Consider the following 22,093-nt stretch of genomic DNA (forward strand, 5'->3'; position numbering starts at 1 on the left):
GCCGGCCGCAGGGTCCTCTCGGTGCCGGCGCCGCAGCTGCCGGGCCTCTCGAGTCGGTGGACGCGTCCTCCCGCCGGCCCCGCCGCCCGCGCAACCGCCGTCCTCCGGCCTCGGCTGCGTCGCGCCATGGCGGCCCCCGGGGCGCCGCTGCTCCTCTTGTTGCTGGGTGAGTCCGGGAGGGCCGGGCGGGGTCGGCGGCGTCTCGGGACGGCCGGGACCGGAGTGGGGTGGGGGGGAGCGCCAGGCCGGGCGGGCGGGAACGGGGCGCCCGGGCCGCGGGCGTCGGGTAGGCCTCGAGGCCGGCCGGCTCCGCCGTAGCGCTTGTGGCCGCGGAGCCCGTGTGGGGCCTGAGGACGCAGGTGCGGCTTGGGAGCCCAGCCTGAGGTCCCGGGGCGCTCTGCAAGGAGCCGGGGCGGAGTGAGAGCAATGGCTGCGGCCTCTGACCCCTGCCGGGGGTGCCCTTCCTCGCCGCCGTACCCCAGCGACGCGGAGGAGGGCATAGCAGCAGTGCCAGCATCTGCGGGACGGGAGAGGTGGCCGGGCGAGCCGTCACCTGGGCCGCACACATGCTCACGAATCCCCCAGCACCTCTTCAAGACCCATCCGACCCCCCCAAACTCTGTGACTTTATAGGACTTGTTTTTCTTTTGCTGCTTGTATGAAATGAATGCTCTCACTTAGGAGAGACGAGAGGCGCGCCTACTCGGCCGTCTCAAACCAGAAGCCTCGCTAAGGGACCTGTGACCCTTCACGGGTCGGTAGTTGTAACACAGAATAGGAATTGCTGAAAACAAGTCCTGTCATGTCAGGATGGCTCTATTAGAAGAGCTCACAGGGCTTGAGGGTGTAGCTCAGCAATACGGTAACTAATAAAATACTTAAAACCTTTAGAATGTTTATACTTTAAGGCGGGGGGCTAAACCATTTAAAATATACTGTCCTGAAACACACAGGTACCCACTTGCCTCTGCTTCCCAAATGTTGGCTGGGATTCGAGCCTTGGGACTCCACGCCAGGCTTCATTTCATGTTTTTTAAAACTAAGCTCTGGCGGTCCAGGTGGTTTATACCTTTAATTCAGCACTAGGGAGGCAAGAGGATCTCTTTAACTGGCCATTCTGGTCTATGCAATGGTTTCTAGGACAGTTAGGACTAGAGACATTGTTGCTAAAATAAAATAAGTGAATAAAATTAACCCGTGGTGACTCACACTCGTTAGATTTGGGGGCCTAAAGCAGGGGAATTTCGGATTGGAGGTCAGCCTGCAGTTAGGTAGTGAACACCCCATCCGTTTTTTGTTTTGTTTTGTTTCTTTTGAACTGGGCATAGTAGCTTGTTCAGGACTTAGGCTGACGCGGTAGAATTTCTGTGAATTGGAGGCCAGCCTAGGCTACAGAGTGAGACACTGTCTCAAAACAGACTCACAGTGGAGAGGGAAAATCTGTGACACTTGAGTACTGTACGCTGTAAGTTGAGTTACATCCCAGCGTTCACAAAAGTACGAACACCTTTGATTTAGATCTTAAAATATTTTAATTGTGTAACTTCCAAATAATTTTATCTTTAAAAAAAACATAACTTCAGAGCTTTTAATTGTTCTACATTAATTGCTAGCTCCGCCAAACTGTCCTTGTGTTTAAGTACTTAGTAGAAAGCAGACTAGTGTGAACTGAAACTGGTATGTGTGGGACTGTTGAGTTGTTGGGGTAACCCCATGACCTTCCCCTTTCTGGATGAGCCCTTTCATTCTAGAATTATGAGAAGGTTTTGCTAATTAAAGTTATCCTGGATTGTGGGATCTTGAACTCTTCCCTAGATTGTTGTTGGAACTGTTCCATGTGGTCTTGTAGTTTTGGGTCTGTAGTCTGTTAGACCCAACTCAGACACTGTTATCTTGACCTGGCCTTTGAACTATGCATATTCGACTGTAGCACCTGTCTCCTTTGCTCAGTTAAGAACCCCAGCCTCCTGCCCTGACATATGTGTGTGCACAGTGCTTTTCATGAAGAAATGTCCAGCTTTATAGCAGTAGTCCTGAATTGAATCTATGCAAAAGCAGCTTTCTAGATGTACGAACACTTGTCCCTTTTCTCCCATAGCATGTTCCAGCCTCATAGAAGCTAGCCACTGGGGAGACAGTCGTGCCTCCAGAGGTGGTAGTTCCATGTGTGGGGTGGAACTTTGTCCATTACTCTAGTGTTCAAAGGGGATAATGTGTCACTAGATAAGAAACACAATTTAAAGGAAACAAGTCAAGATAGTTTAGGGTGTGGTTGGTTGGTGACAGGGTCTCACTTCTGTAAGTGAGGCTGACTTCAAAACTACTCCATCACCAAGTGCTAGAGGTGCAGCACAGTCAATAGGCCACACACTGAAGCAAACAAAAACTGGGCCATTCCCTTGTTGTGCCCTTGAAGCAAGTCAGTATCTCTGGGCCTCTCTACCTCAACATGAGGGAATTTAATTGAAAAGTGTTTTGAGAAGTGCTTGTCACAAAATAAATGTGTCACAATCACTTGGTAAAGCAGATTTTCATGGTGGCAACATACTTGAGTCCAAGAGTTGTAGTACATCCTGAACAAAGTAGCAAGAGAGCCCCCCAAAACAAAAGTGATTAAGTAGCAAGGCTTTTTGATTAAATGGTGAAGTGCTGAGATGTTCTGACAGCAGCCTTGAGGTTGTGCACTCTTCCTGTTCTCTGTTGTGTAATCTCAAGGTGGTAAGGCGGTTTCTGCTGGTCCAGAGTCACGTAGCTAGTAACTGGTGAAGAGCGTCTGACTTGAGTATATATGCTTCCCTCAGCCTTACTAGTTGCAGGGAAGGGGATTTCCACAAGTGTAGCGTTTTGAAAGAACTAGCCAGTGCTGCCCTTTGACCCCTGGAGAAATGAGCAAGTCATTAGCTGGCAGGACTCCAGGCAGCTGCTCCTGTTCCAGTCCTAGCATTACTGTAGGCATTTTAACTAATTGGAAAACAGCTCTTTTTGTTAGAATGTTTAAATTTTGCGTGCCTTTTAGACAATCTTTTAAAACGTGTGTTTTGTGTGCCATGAGTGTTTTGCCTGCATGTATATGCCTAGTGTTTGGGAGGTAAGCAGACGTAATAGGATCCCTTGGAACTGGAGTTACAAATGACTTAGAAGATTTTAAGCCGCTATGTGGATGCTGAGAATCAAACCCAAGTCGTCTTTGGCAAGTGCTCTAAACCACTAAGCCATCTCTTTTTTGGTTGGTTAGTTGGTTGGTTGATTGGTTGATTTTTTTTTTTTTCCCCACGCCCGGCTTCATCTCTTTATCCCCTGTTTCATTTAAAACTTTTTAGCCTTGTCTCTTAATTTTGTGCATTCATGAGTGTTTGCCTCCTTTGTCTGTGCACCATGTGCATGCAGTACCCACAGAGGTCAGAAGAGGGCATCAGATCTTTAGGGACTAGATTATAGATTCTTGTGAGCTGCCAACTGAAACTGAACCTGGGTCCCCTGAAAGAGCAGCCAGTACTCTTAACTGCTATTTTATTTTTTTTAAGGTAGTGAATTAAAGATGGTTTATTGCGAGAAAGATACCCTAGAGAATGGAGCCGCTAGTGAGCTGGGGAAAGGCATGTTCTTAAAAGCCATAGCTTTTACTTTCAATTTTAGTAATGCTTTGTTTTCCTTTCAATATGCATGTTTACTAGATTGGGGGAGGGTATGATTAACACATTACTAGAGAAACATGAAAAGACAGCTTAGTCAGAGCTGGACTGTGTGCTCCCATGGGAGCATCTGCTGTATTGTAGATTGTGACCTCAGATCCTTCTGCTAAGGACCTCCCAGGCCAAGGAAGCCTTAGACTTGCAATTGTGACTTGCCCTGTCTTCTGTCAGTGTGGTGGTGCATGCTTTTAATCCTAGCACTTGGGCGGCAAGAGGCAGGTGATGGCTGTGCGTTCGAGGCCAGCCTGGTCTACAAAGTGAGTTCAGGACAGCCAAGTCTACACAGAGAAACCCTGTCTCCAAAAGATGAAAAAACAGCAACAAAAAAAGATGCTTTATTTTGTATGTGTATGAGGGGTGCCCATGGAGGCCAAAAGAGGATGTTAGACCCCCTGGAAATGGACTTACAGGTGGGTGTGAGCTACCTGAGGTTGGTGTTGGGCCCCAAACGTCGGTCTTTTTGTTTGTTGTTTGTGTTTTTGTTGTTGTTTTTGTTTTTCAAGACAGGGTTTCTCTGTGTAGCCTTGGCTGTCCTGGACTCACTTTGTAGACCAGGCTGGCCTTGAACTCACAGAGATCCACCTGCCTCTGCCTCCCAAGTGCTGGTATTAAAGGCGCCGCCAGGCCAAACTTGGGTCTTATGGAAGAACAGCAAGTACTCTTGACCACTGAGTCATCTCTCTGACCCCTACTTTCAGTTGTTTCTCTGGAACAGGGACTTGACTTGGTATGTAGCCATGAGCTGTTCTAGAACTTGGTAGGTAAACCAGGTAAGCCAAATACTTGTGTGTTCCTTCTCTTACCTACCTAGTTTTGGGATTACGAGTATATGCCACCACACTTCACTGTTATGCTGGTTAGTTTTGTGTTCAGTGGATACTTAGAGCCTCAACTGAGAAAATGCTTCCTTGAGATGGGACTGCAGGCAAGCCTGTAGGACATTTTCTTAATTAGTGATTGATGGGGCTGGGCAAACCATGAGCAGCAAGCCAGAAAGCAGCACCCCTCCATTACCTCTGATTCAGTTCCTGTCTCGACTTCTTTCAATAATGAACAGTGCTGTGAGAGTAAAGCTGCTTTTGGTCATGGTGTTTCATCACAGCAGTAGTAACCCTAACAAGGAATAGCCATGTTCTGTTTTTATTTTTTATTTATTTATTTACTTTTGATTTTTCAAGATGGGGTTTCTCTGTGTAGCCTTGGCTGTCCTGGACTCGCTTTATAGACCAGGCTGGCCTCGAACTCACAGAGATCAGCCTGCGTCTGCCTCCCAAGCGCTGGGATTACAGGCGTGCGCCACCATGCTTGGCCTTTTATGTTCTGTTTTATTTTTTATTTTTATTTTTTTTTTTAATGTGTATGTGCTTGGGAGAGTTTATATGTATTAGTTGCCCTTGAAGGTCAGAGGAGGAGAGCATTGGATCCCCTGGAAGTGGAGTTAAAGGTTGTGGGCTGCAGTGTCTGTGCTGGGAACTGAACCTATGTCCTTTTTAAGAGCTGAGCTATTGCTTCAGCCCCTGCTCTGTTTCTAAAAATCTCCCATCTACTGTTGAGAATAAGCTATGGAGAATCTTCTAGGTTCTATAGGTTACATTTTATTTTGTGTGTGTGTGCCACGGTTTGTGTGTAGAGGCCAGAGCAGTGTCAGTTCTCTCCAACATCTGAGTCCCAGGGATAGAACTCAGGTCATCCAGCCTGGTGGCATGTGCCTCTGTTGAGCCATCCTGCCAGCCTTTCTCTGTTTTCAGGGTGTAATATTTATCCATTGAAAATGCTTTTAATAGAATGTTTCCCAGTTATGAAGTACACAGGCCTCTCTAGAAGTGTGCTGCGGTTTACTTCCTCCTTCTGTGGCAGCTTTTTGAACATGGGTTTCAATGTTTGCTTTGAACACACATCCCAAGGGAAGAGATGTGTGATTTCTTGAGTTTGAATAGTGGTTGCTCTAAAATCTTCCCCCCTCACCCCCATAGTTGCCAGAGTGAAATAAGTTGGGTTTATTGAAGTCCATTTGTTTTCTTGGGAAGTACTTTTTTGTTTGTTTGTTTGTTTTGTTTTTCGAGATAGGGTTTCTCTGTGTAGCCTTGGCTGTTCTGGACTCGCATTGTAGACCAGGCTGGCCTCAAACTCACTGGGATCCACCTGCTTCTGCCCTCCGAGTGCTGGAATTAAAGGCATGTGCCACCACTGCCCAGTGGGAAGTAATTAAGATAGTCTTGCTGTGTTTCCCTCATGGGCTTTGAACTAACTATGTAGAACATCCTGGCCTGGAACTTGCGGTGCCCCTCCTGCCTCATACTCTTAAGTGGACACCTCAGACTCATGTGCCAGTCAGCATCCTTGGAAGAGTATATACAAGCTTGTAGCAGCAGAGACAGATGACAGCATGCTACCTGTTGTTTTAAATGAAATCCCAACCACTCAATTTTACCAATACTCAGGAGCCAGAGGCTGGCGTGAAAACCTGCTAGCTTAGAGAGGCAGAGAAAGTACCCAGCTGACCTTCCTACTCAGCTCATGTCTCAGAAGAAAAAGCCCAAAAAGCTCACTAGTTCAACTGACAGGCCAGGAGAAGGTTTAAAAAAAAAAAAAAGGCCAAAGGCTTGCTAGCTCAAAGCTCAAAAAGCCTCTTCTTAACCACACTGTCTTAAATACCCTTCAACTCAAAGTCCCTCCTACTCTTTAATCCCTGTCAGCTGGTTACTTGGCTCTACCTCTTGACCTAGGGTTAACTTTATTAAATCCTGTGTACAGAAAGCTCTTGGATTAAAGGTGTGTGCTAGAGCTGGCTGAATCACACCACAATCACCTGTTTACAATAAACAGTCAATTCTTGGATTAAATGGGATCGAATATCCTGCAACAACCTGTCACTGAACAGTGAAGGCTGATTAGCCTGTGTAGTTGTATGGCTTTGTTCATCTGCAAACTATAATGAAACTTAATAGTTGTCAGAGTACTGTGCCTTCCTGCTGCTCCCCGCCCCTGCTAACCTTCATACTGCAGACAGGGTCTCACTATGTGGTCCTAGCTGGCCCAGAACTCTCTATATGTAGACCAGGTTGGCCTCACATTCAGAGATCTGCCTGCCTACTGAGTGCTGTGAATAAAGGTGTGCATCGTCCTGCCCAGCTAAAAGTACTGCTTTTCTAACTTGGTGCTGGGCATCTTGGCTGCAATAGTGGGATTGTTTGTTAAATTTGTAGATAGGTCTCCTCTGTGCTGCAGGTTGTCAGACTGATGATCCTCTTGCCTAAGCTTCCGTGTTAGGGTTACAGGTGAGATTTATTAGCTTTATTTAACAAACCAGAAAAGAAATGTCCTGGAAGGATCATCATTATTCACTAGAAAAGCTTTAGAGCTTCCATATGTCCTTGAACTTCCACAAATAGGGCAACCCTCATTTGTATGCGTTGAAGATGTGCCCAGTGTCTCTCAACCATGTGCTAGTGGAATCCAGGCACTGTGTCTGAGCGCGTGATTCAAGGCCACACTCCTGCTCTGAGAAGTAAAGATGAGCCAGACTGCTAACTACTAGTTTAGGACCGCAGTGAGAACACCACAGACTGCCCTTAGTTTTCTGAGTAGGCTGGTGCTTGGCTTGAGGTGTACCTACCAGGCCCATCACAGCTAACAGAGAGTCTCTGAGGAACATGTGCCTAGGGTAAGTACTCTGGTGGTGGCACTCAGAGCTGTAGGTGAGCTTGAAGGTGGCAATTTTCTATGGAACCCAGGGTCAGAGCGCCTTTAGGGTTGGGGTATGAGGAGTAGGACACCAGCCTGTAATCACTTGTCTAATTCCGTGTTCACCAAACATAGTGAATCTTTTAAGTTTCTCTATGTAGCCTTGACTACCCTGGAACTCACTCTGTAAACCAGGCTGGCCTTGAGTTCACAAAGATCCACCCGTCTCTGCCTCCTAAGTGCTGGGATTAAAGGTGTGCGCCACCCCTGCCTGGCTCACCATGGTGAATCTTAATAAAAGTTGCAAAAACAAGAAATACCGGTTGTACTTTGAAGTAAATGTGTGATTATTTCTTTTTACTGGAAGCAGCAGGCCTTGCACATGGTGCCTCGGCATTTGAGGTGAAGGACAGCAATGGCACAGCTTGTATAATGGCCAACTTCTCTGCCTCGTTCTTAACCATCTACGAGACTGCACATGGTTCTCAGGTAGGACACCAACATTTGTGGGACTCTAAAAAAGTACCCTGCCTTTGCCTGGTCTTCTCACCTGTGCATAGCTTCTAGGCCCATGGGAATCTCTGCTGTTGTCTGTTGGTAGCTGCAGCCACAGGAAACCACTGTTAAATGGTAACATTTTCTAGAGTTCTTCAGTTTTACAGCCACCTTGCATGACCTCATGATGGTTAGCAAGGCTGCTAAAGCTTCCCTGGTGCATTCTCTTATAGTTTTCATGTTCAATAGATAGCTCTAGATTTTTTTTTTTCTAAATCTGCTTCATTTGCTTCAGAATGTCACTGTATTCCAAGAAATGGATTTTAAGTGGTGGCTTGATGAGCGGTGCTATAGACTGTGTTCCTTTAGGGAAGATAGTCTTAGTTGGCTGAACTGGTTGCACACACTTTTAGTCTCAGCACTAAGAAGGAGGCAGACGCAGGCATATCTTTGAATTCAAGGCCGGCCTGGTCTACAAAGCCAAGAATTATGGGTCAGTCGGGACCACACAATGAGACCCTATCTCAACAAATCAGCAAACAAACAAAAATATGTTCTCAGTGGTTACATTAAAGCAAGCTTGTGTTTCTGTAGTTCTTAGATTGCCAACAGATGAGTAGCCTGTATTTTAATTTTCTTTTTAATTACATGTTAGTAGACATTTCACACACTCATTATGTGTAATTACCCTTTTAAATCTGTATCATGAGATACACCTCACCTGTAATCCTACTACTTAAAGAGACCAGGAGTTCAGGCCCAGCATGGCTTATATAAAACTTTGTCTTAGTTCAACCCTGAATTACATTTTGTTTTCAGTTCTTGGTTGGAACTGTCATGTGTGTCCCACAACCCTAGAGCAACTCTCAGTTCTGTAGGCAGCGGTCCTGCAGTGTTGTTGTTCCTTAGAACTGCTTGGTCCCTAATGCATACTTGATTCACTTACCAGTCTATTTCTCCTAGTAGTAACACTGTAGTGAGCTTCTTTTGTTTTGTTTTTTGTTTTTTATTTTGTTTTATTTTGGAGACAGGGTTTCTGTGTGTAGCCTTGGCTGTCCTGGACTTGCTTTGTAGACCAGGCTGGCCTCGAACTCACAGTGATCCACCTGCCTCTGCCTCCCGAGTGCTGGGATTAAAGACACAGCCGCCCGGCTGTGTAGTGAGCTTCTTATTGCTTATGTTAAACTGAAGACTTTATGGAACACTGACTGGAAGTTCAGTTTTTATCAGCAAATAGAGACCTCTTTGGCAGTTTTCTCATTAGCATACATTCTCACAGTGTCTTGGAATTGTGTCTGTTCTAGAACTCAAGCTTTACCCTGCCAGCCTCTGCAAAAGTACTGGAAAATAGAAGTTCTTGTGGTGGAAAAAATGTTTCTGAAGCCAGCCTCACAATTGCTCTTGGAAAAGGATGTTTACTGATGCTCAAGTTCACAAGAAATGCAACATGGTACCGTGTCCAGCACATGTATTTTACTTACAACTTGGCAGATACACAACGATTTCCCAATGCCAGCTCCAACGGTAAGACCTCTGTGAGAACGTGCAAAAACAAAAGAGAAGGCGTAGAGAGAGAGCTGCCCTTTCCATGAGCCACATGAGGGGCTATTAGGGCTGCCTACCTTTCTCAGTTATGACTTCCTTCTTCCTGCCTGTCCTTTTAGATGCTTGCTAGAGCCTAAGTATGCGTTCCCTAGTACTTGAAGCTTTTTCACTAGCCCCTATGGTTGACTGCGTGCTGGCTTAACGCTGATGGCATGGATTTCCCTCTTCCTCTTCTCCACCTCCTTCGCTCAGTTAGTCTCTGAGATTTACAGCTTGCCTGCCCTGATGGTTTTCTTTTAAACTCCCAGTAAAACTGATCTTAAGCATCAAAAGAAAAAAAATAACACAAGTAAATGAGTCGGTTTTAACTAAGCACTACAAACAGTTGAAACTTGTATTGTGTTGTGTTGGTTGACTGGGATGCAGGGACCCACACCGTGGACATCACAACTGACATCAAGGCAGACATCAATAAGACATACCGGTGTCTCAGTGCCATCCAGGTCTACATGGGCAATGTGACCATCACGCTCCGTGATGCCACTATCCAGGCCTACCTATCGAATGGTAACTTCAGCAAGGAAGGTAAGGTGCTGGGTAAGGTGGCTGCAGAGGACACACTCTGCTCACAGTGGAGTGAGTCTTCATCTTGGTCTGGCAGCCCTTCTACTTTTAATAGGTAATAGCCCTTGAAGAAGGCAAGAGTAGGCACATTCTGAATTAGGAGGAGAAAAAAGTTGTTTAACACGGCTGGTCTCAGTCATGTGTGGAGTATAGTAGAGTGGTCCTGTGGATGTTGAACAAAACACTACCCACAAACCAGTTTCCTCAGACCAGCTCAGGTAATCTCAGGGGCTGAACTGTACCTTTCTGAGGAGGTGTGACCCCCTGGCCTGCACCTATTGACTACGCTGGTGGCCCTGATGCCCAAATCCTATCAGTCAGCCCTGAAATTGTCCATTGGAAAGGTGAGGGCATGTGATTTGTCTATGACTTACCTGGCTACCTACCCTGATTGGCTTTCCTTCTCGGGCCTCTTGAGTAATTCCCCACCACCACCACCTTTTTCAAGACAGTGTTTCTCTGTGTAGCCTTGGCTGTCCTGGGCTTACTTTGTAGACCAGGCTGGCCTTGAACTCAGAGCAATCTGCCTGCCCCTGCCTCTCTTGAGTAATCTTACTGAAGACTGTGATGTGACTGCTGGAGAGAGGTGACTCAAGGACTGTCTCTTAGTGCTAAGTCAGTTGCAGGCTGGGAATGTAGTGTGTATTTTCTGTTCTGCCACCCAAAGTTAAAAAAGAAAATATTTTATTACATATGAAGCTAATTCTGAAGGTCAGTGTCTAGACGCGTAGCTTTGCTGTGACATAAGTCACCTGTGTTTTTTTATTCTGTTGAGACAGGGTCTCTATTCTGTAGCTCTCATTGTCTTGGAACTCACTTTGTAGACAATGCTGGCCTCGAAACTTAGAGAAATCCTGCCTGTATCCCCCAAGTGCTGGGATTAAAGGCATTCACCTCCATACCTGGCAACATAGCCACCTGCATTAGTTACAGGCGCTCTTGCACTGGCTTAAGCAAAGCCCAGTTGTTACAATAGAGTCACAGTCTGAAATATGTACTGATACACTGTCATGATACAAATAAAGTTGGGTAATTTTGGTTGTGTGGTTTTTGAGGGAAAGTTCTCTTTTAAAAATTTTTGTTATTTTGTTTTGTGTGTATGTTTTGCTATATGCATATCTGTACACCGTGTACATGCATGGTGCTCAGAGTGGCCAAAAAGAGAGCATTAGATCATCTGGAGCTGGAATTAAAGACACTTGTGAGCCACCAAGTAGGTGCTGGGAATTAGACCAGGCTGACCTCGAACTCACAGAGATCCACCTGCCTCTGCTTCCCAAGTGCTAGGATTAAAGGCGTGTGCCACCACCGCCCCGGCTCAGCAGCAGCAAGTGCTCTTTACCTACTGAGCCGTCTCTTCAGCCCATAGATGTGCTTTTCTACCCCTGAAATCCGATTCTGTACAAAGGTGTTGTTGACAGAACAAAGGGTAAAAGACAACCCCCGCACACGAGCCAGACATGGTTAGGAGAAATAGGTTGTTCTGCAACATGCTGACTTGAATCATGTCCTACCAACCTCGCGGCATCTGATCTTCCGAATAAACATTGGGTGTTACAGCAGTAGTGGCCCCACTTCCATAGATCCGTATATGCATCTACTGCCATCACCTGGTCAGTGGTTACAGGCCAGAGTCAAACACAGCCTTGGACTGCGACCATGCAGTCTATTTTCAAACCAGCTGGGGCTTTAGTCTACTTGGGGAGGTAGAGAGAGAAAGGCAGGTGGCCTTTCTAAGAGGTGCCATCCTCTGAAGTGCCTCCACAGGCAGCTTGTTGCAATGAAATAGGTAGAGTGACAAAAATTGGGAGCAGCCAGTACTGGAAGTGCCAAAGCTCCAGGTTATGCAGGTGCAGTTGTGTGCAGTACAAATGTGGGGTTAGTTCTTCTCTTTATAAAAGAACTACTTTGTGTATGTGTGTGCGTGTGCATACATTGCTTACACGTAGCAGGGAGGTCAGAACTCAATCAACCCTTGGGAGTCAGTTCTGTCTCTATGGGATCCACATCCACAGCTCTCAAGTTGCTAAGCCTGCAGTGCCTCTCAGTCTGCTGAGCCTGAGTAATGTATTTTTATGCTTCTGGCCTGCTCTCATAGTTTACTAATTTATTTTATTAAATCTGAGAGCGTGTATGCATCTGTTGTTTGTAGGTAGCATGGGGTGGCCTTGGCCAGGAAGGAAGCTTCATGCATCATTCTTTGTGTTAACTGTAAAGAGTCAGACCAAAGAAAACGTGGGCACTTCACAAATCTTACTTAACAGGCTGGAGAAATGGCTCAGCAGTTAAAGAACTTTGGTTGCCCTTCCAGAGAACTGAAACACCAGCACCCTGGTAGTGGTTGCCAGCTGTCTGTAACTCCAGTTCTAGGGTGCCCTCCTTCCTAAGTACCAGGCACACATTAGATACATAAATATACATGTAGGCAACTTTTATATTTATTTATTTTGGTTTTTCAAGTCAGGGTTTCTTTATGTAGTGCTGTGATTACTGCAATTAAACCCATGTGCTACCACTGCCCAGCTGCAGCAAAACACTTAAACGCATAAAATAAGATTTTTTTAAGGAAAAAGTAAAGTACAAGCCAGGGCAGGTGGAGCTAGCTTTTTTGTGAAGGAACAGGTATTTTGTCTGTCAAAAATGTGAAGAGTCTGGCAGGTGGTTGTCAGCCTGGGGTGGGCTGTAGCTCATGCTGCTACAGCCTCACAGATAGCCAGACCAGGGTGTGGCCAGCTCCATGGGTGCAGGGACATCTGCCAGGTACTGGGCTTCCGGTTCCCCGGCAGACTTATATTCTTCTGGCGGGGTGGGGGTTAACTGAGTATGTGTGTGAGAGTACACAAGAACAGGGTCCATTGAGGCCAGAGGTTGTGGGTCCTCCAGAGGTGTGGTCCTAGGCAGTTGTGAGCTGCTCACATGGGTACTGGAAAAATAATATGTGTGTTCTTAATCACTAAGCCAGCTCTCTCTACCCGTTTATTCATGCCTCTTTTGTTGTCATCTTTGTTTTGTTTTTGTTTTTAATTATGTATGGGTATGTGCACATACCTGAGGAGGCCAGAAGTATTGGATCTATGGGAGATGGGTGAGCTGTCCAATGTGGGTGCTGGGAATTTGACTCAGGTCTGCAGTATACACTCTTAACCATCAAGTCTGTCTCTCCAATCCAATTATTCATGTTTTAATCTTGAAGGTTTGTTATGTGAAACTTAAACATGAGTTTCTCTCCCCTCTGCAAGCTCTTGCACGTCCTTGTGATATTGCTAGGCTGTAGTTAGTTTGTGTGCTCTTACAAATGGCAGGCTTGGCCAGGGCCTGACTGTCAGGAGCCCATATCTTGTTTCTAGCAGTGCCTCCCATTGGCAGCTCAGTGGAAGCACTTGGATTCGTGTATATGCTATGACCTAGGTATCACTCCCTCATGGCATGCATGGTGAGGCTTTCTCTTGGCCTCTTAGTATAGGTTTTGTGCATCTGCTTATCCACTGAGAAGGAACACAAAGATGGGAAGAGTTGAGGTCGACAAGTGGGCTAGGGTGCTCTGGGTCCTCTCTCAGAACCCACTGTCCATGTGCCTAGCAGTCACTGCTGGGGGCAGTGTCCTGCAGAGTTCAGAAGTGGGTGATTCCAGTTCTGACACACACACCAGCATCTGGGGGTAGTAATAAGCAAGCTGGACTTTGAACTGTCCTTTCAACTGCCTTTACTGTCCCTGCAGAGACACACTGTACACAGGATGGACCTTCCCCAACCACGGTGCCACCTAGCCCCTCGCCACCACTTGTGCCCACAAACCCCAATGTGTCCAGGTACAATGTAACTGGTGACAACGGAACCTGCCTTCTGGCCTCTATGGCACTGCAGCTGAACATCACCTACCTGAAGAAGGACAACATGGTAGGGAGGAGTGTGGGTTGCTTTATTCATCACAGGACTGTGGTACTGTAGGCTGTTGCTTAGAATGCCATCTGTTTGTGCAGGCCAGCTGGTGCTGATAAGCGCCCCACATGCACTTCTGTCCACTGCTCTCTTGGTCTGTATTTGTCTGATGGGGCTGTGGCACACCATCTGTGCACGAAAGCCCATGATGCTAACTAGGCACCTCACAAAAGTGCCTCTATCCTAGTTGGAGCATTATATTTTCCTTCAGCTTTTATTTTTCAAACTTTGTGTCATTTTTACACTTCTGAAGTTGTTTGTCCCTTGATAGGAACAGTATCTGTGGGGATGTGAGAGATTGTTTGAATTTTTCAGTGTTTAGCTGAGCAAGGCCAAGCTTGTATGCACCTGTGGTCTTAGCTGCTGAGAAAGGATGCTTGAGGCAGAAGGACCAGTTGAGGCTGGAGAAAGCTAGGAAAAGTATCAGGGGCTGTGGTGGGCAGGGTTCTCTAGAGGAGCAGGACTTAAGAGATAGATAAGTCTTTATATATGTATAAACGATTCTAAGGAATTCCATATGTATACATACATGGGTTTCTGTTGCTGTGAAGAAACACCATGACCCCAGGTACTCAAAGGAGAACCTTTCATTGGGGCTGGCTTATAGTTCAGAGGTTTAGTCTGTAATCACCATGGTGGGAACCATGACAGCACACAGGCAGACATGGTGCTAGAGAGGCAGCTGAGAGTTCTACATCTGGATTGGCAGACAGTAAGAAGAGACGGCGAGCCACTAGGCCTGGCTTGAGCTTCTAAAACCGCAAAGCCTGCCCACTCTACCCCCCATGTCACACACTTCCTCCAACAATGCCACAACTAAAAGTGCCACTCCCTATGGGCCTATAGGAGCCATCTTCATTCAAACCACCACTATCTATTTACATATAAATTAATTTTGGAATGGCTTATAAGCTATGGTCCAGCTAGTCAAAAAATGTCTACCAATAGAAGGACCAAGAAAGAGTATAGCAGTTGTTGACCTCATAGGCTGTGTAGCTTGGCTTGGCTCCTGGATGCTACAGAATCCCAAATAAGTGGGCTCTCACGCCAGTGGAGAAATGGATTGCTAGCAAGAGCAAGCAGGCAAACCGCAAGCTTTCTTCCTCATCCTTTACATAGGTTGCCATAAAGTGTGCCCAGACTGAACATGGGTCTTTTTTTTTTTTTTTTTTTTTACATACATAAGGCACTCACATATAAGGTACTTAATGTTTCTTACTCTCTTCTATTAATCATTCTAACACTGTTAAGATGTGTTGACAAAACAGGACACATTGGGGGTACATCTCTACCCTTGCACTTGTACTCAGGAGGTTGACATGTGAGAATCAAGACTTCAAATGTAGAGCCAGGTGTGGTGGCGCATGCTTTTAATCTTAGCACCCAGGAGGCAGAAGCAGGTGGATCGCTGTGAGTTCCAGGCCAGCCTGGTCTACAGTGTAAGTCCAGGACAGCCAAGGCTACACAGAGAAACCTTGTCTCAAGAAAAAGAAAAGAAAAAAAGAGTTCAAATGTAGCCTTGATTAATTACTGACATCCAAGGCAGGCTGGATAACACAACATCTCAAGGGAATTTGTGAAAATCTATAGCAGAAAAGTTCCTGTAGGTTTCTAGAATCACATCTTTGTTTAGGCTTTTCTGAGAAGGATCTAGCAAATCCCACTCTTCCCGAGTGAATTTCTTTTTTCTTTTCCGAGACAGGATCTCTCTGTGTTAGCCTTGGCTGTCCTGGGAATACTGTGTAGACCAGGCTGGCCTTGAACTCACAGTGATCCACCTGCCTCTGCCTCCCAAGTGCTGGGATTAAAGGCGTGCGCCACCACGCCCAGCTCCTGAGTGAATTTCACATGCACATCTTCATAGGTCACTGCATCCATGTTACAGCTTCTGGGCTTGCCTGAGCTCCACTCACAGCACTCAGTAGGCACTTTCCCTTCGTCTTCCTGAAATCAAGGTGGATGCCTTGTATATGCAGTCCACCTAAAAATGGATCTTCCTACCATAAAGGATCCCTAAGTTAAAGTGGGTCTTCCCACTTCAAATGATTTAAGAAAAAAAGAAATCCTTACAAGTGTGCCCAGCCATTGGGTTTAGTTCATTCCAGATTCTGGTCAGGTTGACACCAAGAACAGTCGTCTTGAAGTCCAGTCCAAGCTGTCCGTGCAAGGCACAGCATTCTGAATAGTAGATAACATTATTTGGGGACCAAGAAACCTGCACAGGTTTAGGTAGTGGTGTCATCTGTGTTTTGAGAAGGTCACCGGAGCCTGGAGTGATGACTCCTTTTCTTTTCTTGTCAGACTGTAACCAGAGCGGTCAACATCAACCCAGGTGACACATTTAGTGGAAGATGCAGTGCTAACATGGTGACCCTGAATGTGGAGAGCAAGAACAGTGTCCTGGAGCTGCAGTTTGGGATGGTGAGGCTCTGTTCCTTTTCCTCATTTAGACCGTATTCAGTAGGCTCCTCTTGTGTCTCCTTTTTTACACTATTGGTGTGATGGGCAGGAATTTGGACTGTTTGAGAGTTGGAGTGACCATGGAGAATTCCATTGCTTCCTCTGGAAGGAAAAGATGGCTCATTTTTTCTGCGTACCCTATAGAAGAGGGCTCCTAAGTTTCCTGCCTCACTTCTCACCAACAAATACACACTGACTTTTTTATTCTCCTCATGTTTGGAGAAGACCTTTGTGGGCTAAGTATTTGAGGATGGCTGCAAAAAGCAGAGTGTGAAGCCAGGCTGTGCCACCTGCTTCTCGGTGCCATTCTTTCTACTGCTTGTACTGGGGAAAGTCACATGTATAGTTAGCAAAGTAGAATAATGCAAATGGCACTTGGAAGAATCTTTGTTTTTGTAGTGCTGGGCAGTATATGTGCCCAGGGCCTCCTACGCATCTCCCAACTGTGCCCCTGCCAGTATAAATACTTTAATGCGCATGCAAATGAACTCAATAATAGTTTCTTGTAGTGGATTTAAAACTTTCTTATACCATTCTAAAGATTTTTTTTTTTTTAATAGTATGGTTCCTGTTGTCTCAACTGTAGTGGATAAACTTACCAACAAAGGTGTCAGGAGTTGGACATACTGGTGCATGTTAATTTAGTCTTAAGTACTGAGAGGTGCAAACAGGAGCACGAGTTTAAGACCTCACTGAGCTACATAGTAACAACCTGTATTTAAAAAAAAAAAAAAAAAAGTCTCAGGCCTGAGCCATAGCTCAACGATTAGGAGCACTGGTTGCTCTTCAGAGAACCTGGGTCAACACCACATGGCAGCTCGGGGCTGTCCATAGCTCCATTCCCAGGGGGTTAGCAACCTTACACAGACATGCATGCAGTCAACACACTGACGAACATGAAATAAAGCTTTAAAATAAAAACCCTCTGAAAAAAGCTGACCAAAAAGTGTATGCTGTTTTTGTGCTACACATGTAGGCATCCTGTTGACCAGATGACACACCCACCCACTATAGATGGGGCCTCCCATGTGGCTGACAGTTGTCTTTTTCTTTCAGAATGTCAGTTATAGCCTGTTTTTCCTGCAAGGAGTCCAATTGAATATGACTGTTCCTGATGGCAAAGGTGAGACAGCCTCTGCCTCCCTTCAGCTGTGCTGCTTGCCCACTGTGGCCTGTGCTTGAGCAGACTCTGTCTCACTTTGCAGACCCCACGTTCACAGCTTCCAACCATTCGCTGAGAGCTCTTCAGGCCACTCTTGGGAACTCCTACAAGTGCAACTCTGAGGAGCACATCTTTGTCACCAAGGCCTTCTCCCTTAACGTCTTCAGTGTTCAGGTCCAGGCTTTCAAGGTTGAAAGTAACAGATTTGGGTCTGGTAAGTAGCATCCATAGAACAGCAACAGCAGGAGCATCTTAGAGTTTCTTGTGGGACCAGAATGTCAGGGCAAGAAACATCCTCTGCCAAGACCTTTCCCTCTCCGGGCTTGAGACTTCCCCTTGTGAGGAAGGCATAGGTATGTGAGGCAGGGATGCCCTGGCTGAGGAAAAAGACTGTGGGGAAGGACAGTAGTGGCTGTCTCTGAAAGTGGTCTCCAAGGTGTTGCATGTCTTGAGGGATTTGTGCCCAGGTACAGCACAGCTGACCATTGGGTCCAGAGTAGCCGGCACCATTGATTCTAACCTGAGTGGAGTGTGCCTGTGATAGCCCAGCTGCATAGAAAACACCCAGGTCTGTAGATTTCCCAAAGGCGGTGAGCTTGACAACTCTGCCCTGGCCTCATCCTTTCCCCTCATGCTGGTGAGGAACAAGTGGGTGGGGAGGGCAGGCCCTGTAGTGAGTACATTGGGCTGTCTTTCTTGCAGTGGAGGAGTGTATGCAGGATGGTAACAACATGCTGATCCCCATTGCTGTGGGTGGTGCCCTGGCAGGGCTGGTCCTCATCGTCCTCATCGCCTACCTCATCGGCAGGAAGAGGAGTCACGCAGGCTACCAGACCATCTAGCCTGGTGGGCAGGTGTGCCACAGGCACACAGGGGCCTGTTCTCATGTCCCCCAGCTTAGATAGGTGTGGAAGGGAGGCACACTTTCTGGCAAACTGTTTTCAAATCTGCTTTATCAAATGTGAAGTTCATCTTGCAACATTTACTATGCACAAAGGATTAACTATTGAAATGATGGTGTTAATTTTGCTAACTGGGTTAAATGTTTTGCTAACTGGTTAAATGTTAATGTTACCAAAGTAGAGCTCTAAGGAGGACAAGAAGGCTTTTCAGAATTGGCACGGGCTCCCTCACTTGACTTTTTAAGATTGGTATTTGGTTTCTTCATTCTTTTACTCAGATTTAAGCCTTACAAAGGGAATCTCCGGTCCAAACATTGGGCCTGCTAAGGGTGGCTGATCCCTAGGCTGCACACTTCAGAGGCTAGAGCAGGGGAGCAGGGGTCCTGCCACATAGGCTTGCACAGGGTCAGCCTCTGCACATGTGGCTTGGGCTGCTGGCCTAGGGGGCCAGAATCTGGCTGGGGCACAACCACCCGTGTTTCTGTGCTCTGCCACCAACGAGCTGGCACTTTTCTAAATAGAAAATGGCATTATTTTTATTTACTTTTTGTAAAGTGATTTCCAGTCTTTTGTTGGCATTCAGGGTGGCCCTGTTTCTGCACTGTGTACAATAATAGATTCACACTGCTGACCTGTCCTGCGGCATAGGTGGGTTGTACACTGAGGATCAGCTCACGTAATGCATTGCCTGTAACGATGCTAATAAAAAGTCTCCTTCTTTGTCTGTCTGGACCTTTTGCTTCTGTGATCCACTAAGGAGGGCCCTGGAACACTTTAGGGAATCTGCATTGGGTTAAATTGTGGGTGATGCTCATGTGCTTAGGTTCAGGACAGTGTTGGGATAGCAAGCCTTCTGGTCAGCCTGAGCAAAAACTAAATGGTGGTTTTGTTAAGGAAATGTGCCTCTCTAGCACAGGCTGGTTGTAGCTACCTCCTCTGAGTCCAGGAGACAGAACAAGAAGTATCATGTGCCCTTTGCCTTTGACTTCAGGAAGTCAAAAGCAGTGCAGAGTCCAGTCTGGTAGGCAAGGCCGAGGTCTGCTGGTGGCCCTGACACTGAGCTGCCCTGCCTTTAGGGAGAGGGAAGCTGTCTCTCCAGGCCCGCTCTATTGGGGTTTAAGGTTCTACCTTCCCAGTCTGAACCAGCCCTTTGGAAGGGACTGAGCTGAAGGGAGCTTTGTTCTTGGCTCTGTGCACCCAACTGAGCACTGAAATCTCACCCGGTGACTCCACCTGCTCCCCAGGGCCCAGCACTCTCCTTGGCCTCTGACAGCAAGCAGTGCTGAGGAAAGCCGCCTCCAGCCGTACCTTGAAGGATATGAACAGTAGTTATCAGGTGCAGCCCTGAGCCACTCCTGCATGGGTAGTACATTGTGCTTCAGGATTTGGGGCCACCCAGTTAAGGCCACAGCTTTGATGAACCACAGCAGGCACATCTGCTGCAAGATGAGGGGCTCAGTGCTTATTTGTAACTGATGGCAGCTACCACTGACCAAGATATGATCCAGCTTCATGAACAGCCTGTCCCCAAGGGATAGGTAGTGATGGCCTGGTACGCTGTGCTGGCTGTGGAGGACACAGGTGGGTGTTTTGGAAGGCCAGTCTGCTAAAGAGCTTCTGCCCTGAGTGATGGACAGCCAGAGGACAGGGCCCTGAGCAGCCTCACTTGTAAAGTCCACTTGGAGAAAAAGTAATGTTCCTGCGAGGGCAGGGTGGACCTTACTCTCCAGACAAACCAACATCACCATTAACTTTCAACACTAGGAAACTCTGTGTTGACATACTCCACTCAACAAAATGCACATGTCATCTCGTGTTCTGACTTCAGGTAAAAATAAATTTCAAAACAACAATTTTAAAGAGTCTGCTCTCTGCTTCCACATTCGAGTCCCAGGACCAAACCAAGTGTGTCAAGCTTGGTGGGTACATGCCAAACCATCTCCCTGGACCAGGTTATTCAATTTATGACTCCAACGACGGGCATAATGTAGAATGCTATATTGTAAATCATTTGTTTTAAAGTTCACATCAAGAGTGTCATGATTTCAAGTATTTACAAGAAGAACAAAGTAGGAATTGGTGAAGTGTGCTGTGGAAGCAGAGTTGCAGCAGCAGTGGGGCTGGGCTACCTGAGTGCAGCTCTGCAACTCTCACGGAGCCTAGTGATGGTCGTCATGGACAGGCTTCCTGGCTCAGAAAATATTTTCTGGAAGAAAAACAATGTGTTTTTCCAAACAACCCCTCGTAACACATTTTCACTTTTGCTGGGCATGGCATTACAAGCCTTTAACCCTAGTGCTCAGTGGGAAGGGGCAGGCAAATCTTTGAGTGGCTCCCTGTCCTTCCTGCTGTTCCTGGATATCTGTGTTTAGGCCTCTCGCAGGACCAGCACCCAGGTCTCGAGGTGTGTCTGCTCCAAGAACCACTGCCCTGCCTTTCCCCTCCATCCACCATTGTGCTCCCGGCCTCATTTGGTCCAGTCACTCTGCCCACAGTGTGTGCACAAGCATGCACGTGCTAGTGCGCGAGTGTGTGGGTCTGAAACATTACCAGGACTCAGAAGCAGCTTGGGGTCAGAGGTCATGGGAGGAATCAGAGTTCCCAGCCAAAGAGACAAAGGCCACAGCACGGCTTTTTTTTCTTGTAGAACTGGCAGATTGTTGACGCTTTAGATGCTGCTTATGTGCACTCAGTTGTCCTCACTTGACTGATTTTTACAACTGCCTGAGACTGCAGGAAGCAGGTGACCCTGAAATGATTCTGAAAAGTAGGCTGTTGGGGTAGGGGTGTGGCTCAGCTGGCAGAGTGCATGCTTAGTATGAACAGGATCCTGAGTTTGGTCCCCAGCACCCCAACATACATACACACACACACACACACACACACACACACACACACACACACACACACACACGGTGTTGCATACCTGTAATTTAAGCACTTGGGAGATGTGGAGGCTTGAAGGTCATGAGTTCAAGGTCACACTTGGCTACCTAATGAGTTTGAGGGTAGCCTGGATCACATGAGGCTCTTCAAAGACAGGTGTGTGGAGATGGATGACAGAGCATGGCTCAGCAGGTAAAAGCAATGTAACCAAGCCTGATTTATTATGCAGAGTGCTCTGCCTGCATGTACACCTGCAGCCCAGAAAAGGGCATCAGATCACATTACAGATGGTTGTGAGCCACCATGTGTTTGCTGAGAATTGAACTCAGGACCTCTGGAAGAGCAGTCGGTGCCCTTAACCTCTGAGCCATCTCCAGCCTGTAACCAAGCCTGATAACCTGAGTTTATTCCGGGACGTGGTAGAAGGAAAGAACCAACTTCACACAGGCACTATGGCACATGTGCACACTCGAGTACACACAATAAGTAAATGTACTAGAACCTTGTAGGCTGGGGGTCTGGTGAAGCTCAGTTGGAGTATTTGCCTAACATGCACTAAGAACCTCATAAACTGCCTGTGAGGAGGCTCATGCCCATATTCCCAGCACTAGGGGGGGTAGAGTTCAAGAACCACCCTGGGCTGCAAAAGACCCTGACTCAAAAACAAACTGCGGGTGGAGAGAGAGGCCATCGGTTAAGTGTAC

General features: G+C 46.8%; 2 protein-coding genes across 5 annotated transcripts in view; one reads left to right on the forward strand and one right to left on the reverse strand.

Annotated features, from left to right (window-relative positions):
- Lamp1 (lysosomal associated membrane protein 1) lies at positions 1-18,469 on the forward strand. Of its 2 annotated transcripts, none has more exons than XM_051169953.1 (9): positions 1-166; positions 7,747-7,865; positions 9,176-9,395; positions 9,843-10,001; positions 13,759-13,937; positions 16,281-16,400; positions 17,496-17,562; positions 17,645-17,815; positions 18,304-18,469. In XM_051169953.1, the coding sequence occupies exons 1-9, from the start codon at positions 127-129 to the stop codon at positions 18,441-18,443; spliced, it is 1,215 nt and encodes a 404-aa protein (XP_051025910.1). In that variant the 5' UTR covers positions 1-126; the 3' UTR covers positions 18,444-18,469. The 2 variants fall into 2 exon arrangements, with proteins under 2 accessions (XP_051025910.1, XP_051025909.1); XM_051169952.1 differs by having other exon boundaries at positions 33-166; positions 7,744-7,865.
- The window catches only part of Grtp1 (growth hormone regulated TBC protein 1), a 27,981-nt gene continuing 22,144 nt past the window's right edge, over positions 16,257-22,093 (reverse strand). For 2 of the 3 annotated variants that reach the window (XM_051169951.1, XM_051169949.1), the window contains one exon: positions 20,467-20,709. In XM_051169951.1, the coding sequence (XP_051025908.1) occupies positions 20,629-20,709 (81 nt within the window). In that variant the 3' untranslated portion in view covers positions 20,467-20,628. Of the gene's footprint in view, positions 16,542-20,466; positions 20,710-22,093 lie in introns of those variants that run through there. The other variant, XM_051169950.1, reaches the window with a different exon arrangement.

The sequence above is a fragment of the Acomys russatus genome, chromosome 27 (genome assembly GCF_903995435.1).
Source record: "Acomys russatus chromosome 27, mAcoRus1.1, whole genome shotgun sequence".
NCBI classification, from domain to species: Eukaryota; Metazoa; Chordata; class Mammalia; order Rodentia; family Muridae; genus Acomys; species Acomys russatus.

Excerpts from the sequence above, each read along its gene's own strand:
- Lamp1 (XM_051169952.1), top strand. The coding sequence starts at position 127 with ATGGCGGCCCCCGGGGCGCCGCTGCTCCTCTTGTTGCTGG. Across the intron at positions 167-7,743 it reads GCTGCTCCTCTTGTTGCTGG|CAGCAGGCCTTGCACATGGT; the intron begins GTGAGTCCGGGA and ends TTTTACTGGAAG. Across the intron at positions 7,866-9,175 it reads AGACTGCACATGGTTCTCAG|AACTCAAGCTTTACCCTGCC; the intron begins GTAGGACACCAA and ends TGTCTGTTCTAG.